Source organism: Fukomys damarensis, unplaced genomic scaffold, assembly GCF_012274545.1.
Source record: "Fukomys damarensis isolate Sample0158 unplaced genomic scaffold, DMR_v1.0_HiC HiC_scaffold_9, whole genome shotgun sequence".
NCBI classification, from domain to species: Eukaryota; Metazoa; Chordata; class Mammalia; order Rodentia; family Bathyergidae; genus Fukomys; species Fukomys damarensis.
Genome location: NW_022900921.1, coordinates 13,169,764 through 13,171,750, shown reverse-complemented (window position 1 = coordinate 13,171,750; position 1,987 = coordinate 13,169,764). Strand labels below are relative to the sequence as shown.

The following is a 1,987-nucleotide window of genomic DNA, read 5'->3' as shown; positions in this document are numbered from 1 at the left end:
AATAACAATAACAATAACAATAATAATACAAAACAAAAAATGAAGGGGAAGGAAGAAGACCCACTAGGCTGGGGAGGACAGGCGGAGAGTCTGGCCTGGAAGTCGGGATGGTGTCCATCTCTACTGTGCTCTAGCTGTGCAGCCCGGGGCAAGTCATACGCTGTCTCTGAGACCCAGAGCTTCGCTAGAATGGGAATAATAGGGCAGCACTGAGCCTCCTGGGCCACAGCGGAACCTTTATGTTAGTGTCCCCCAGCGCAGTGCATATGCTAAACCCCGAATCTCCAAGGCCGGGTTTTTCTCTCCCAGGGGACATGACAAGGAAGCACACACAAATCAAAAGTGGGAAGTGACAATTCAGGGATCTTTGTCTCAAAATAAATTGTTCAGAAGGGTCTGGGGATATAGCTTAGCGCTGGAAGAGGGTGGTGAAGAAGGGGCCAAGCCTGCCTCCCCACGGAGGGCCTGAGGGGAGGGAGAACCCCTTCCAGACCTGTGCCGACCCAGCAATGTGGGCAAGAGGTCCGAAAACAACTTCTGCTCCCTTTTAACCTCCCTTCATCTCTTCCACCTGGGGAAACTCTGGAGCCCCAGGAGGAAGAGACAAAGAAACAAAGGTGCCAAGCAGCCCCCACCCACGTCTACAAGGCGTGAGGATGGGAAAGGTCCACCCACCGCTGTGTGTTTGTTGGACCCTCCAGCATTAAAAAAAAAAAAAAAGTAAGCAGCTGCCAACACTTAATCATGTGGGAATTTCACAGAGAAATGCAGATTTCCAGCTTCTTCTAAAAAATCAGAATACCTGGCAAGAAGGGCCTGAAAGCCCCGTGAAAATGTTGTCCTCACTGGGTACCCTCCGACAGCACCTTCACTCACCGGAGAAAGCCCTCAGGTTCTGACTTGTGCCCCGCAGTCAGAGCGCCTCGCATTTGGCCCAGCTTTGTGTCAGAGCCGTGCCTGGCTGGTCACTCAGAACAGGGTCGGACTGATGGGCCCAGAACCCGCAGACACTCACCTCCACCAGCTTGTCACCCACAATCTCTGAGGTCTGGCGATAGTTGGGAAAGTCGAACACTATCTTCCCGCCCTCCATCTTCACAGTGGCCTGCAACGGAAACAGCACTGGACCCGAGCTGCTAGGACACTCGGGGAGGCAGGAACTCTGGCAGCCCAGTCATCCCCTTAGAAACCTGCCTGGATATATACAACTGCATGTTCCTTACCCAAGAAAGACCTTCAGTGAGGCTTCACCACCCCGGGCCTCAATTTCCTCATCTCTAAAATGGAGTCATATTCATGACTATGCCTACCTTATAAGGCTGTTGAGAGGATTACAGTGAGTTTGGAGTGTAACTCAGAGGTAAAGGACATGCTTAGTGTAGGTGAGGCCCTGGATTCACTCCCCAATATCACAATGAAAAATTATTTCCAGGATCTGGGAGGTTGAGGCAGGAGGATGCTGAGCTTAAGACCAGCTGGGCTACATAGCAAAACCCAGTCTCAGAAAACAAAAACAAAAAAAAAACCACTATTTTAAAATAATCTATGCAACAGTGCTTGATGAGCATAGTTTAAGAAGTGTCAATTGCACGGTCCCGGTCATCAGTGTCAGGAGGATGCGATACTGTCCGCAGGTGCTGCGGTATCCCGCTTTATCCACTAGTAAATACTAAATGTCAGTGAGGGAGCGGGAAAACATATGTTGGCCTTTCTCTACTCTAGGACACTATGCAGTCATGAAAAAGAAAAGAATAAGGCAAAGCAGTATGTGCTGATCCAGAAAGGATACTTCCCATGAGACATGACTTTTAAAAAAACAACAACAAAAAAACTTAGGAGCAACAGCAGTATATGCACACCTGCTTATTACAGTTTGTAATAGCTGTATCTTGGAAACAACCCAAATGCCCATCAACCAACAAATGGATAAAGATGTGGGGTTGGGTTTTGGTTTGTTTTTTTTTTTTTTTTTTTTTTTTTTTTTATT

General features: G+C 48.1%; 1 protein-coding gene across 2 annotated transcripts in view; it reads right to left on the bottom strand.

Moving 5' to 3' along the window:
• Fabp6 (fatty acid binding protein 6) overlaps positions 1 to 1,987 on the bottom strand; it is a 6,483-nt gene that overhangs the window by 739 nt on the left and 3,757 nt on the right. The window contains exons 4-5 of one of the 2 annotated variants that reach the window (XR_779855.2): positions 1,016 to 1,105; positions 65 to 184 (exon numbers count right to left, since the gene is read on the bottom strand). Coding sequence is in view for 1 of the 2 variants with exons in the window: in XM_010622260.3 (XP_010620562.2) it covers positions 1,016 to 1,105 (90 nt within the window). In the remaining variant the exon portion in view is untranslated. The remainder of the gene's footprint in view (positions 1 to 64; positions 185 to 1,015; positions 1,106 to 1,987) is intronic. The other variant, XM_010622260.3, reaches the window with a different exon arrangement.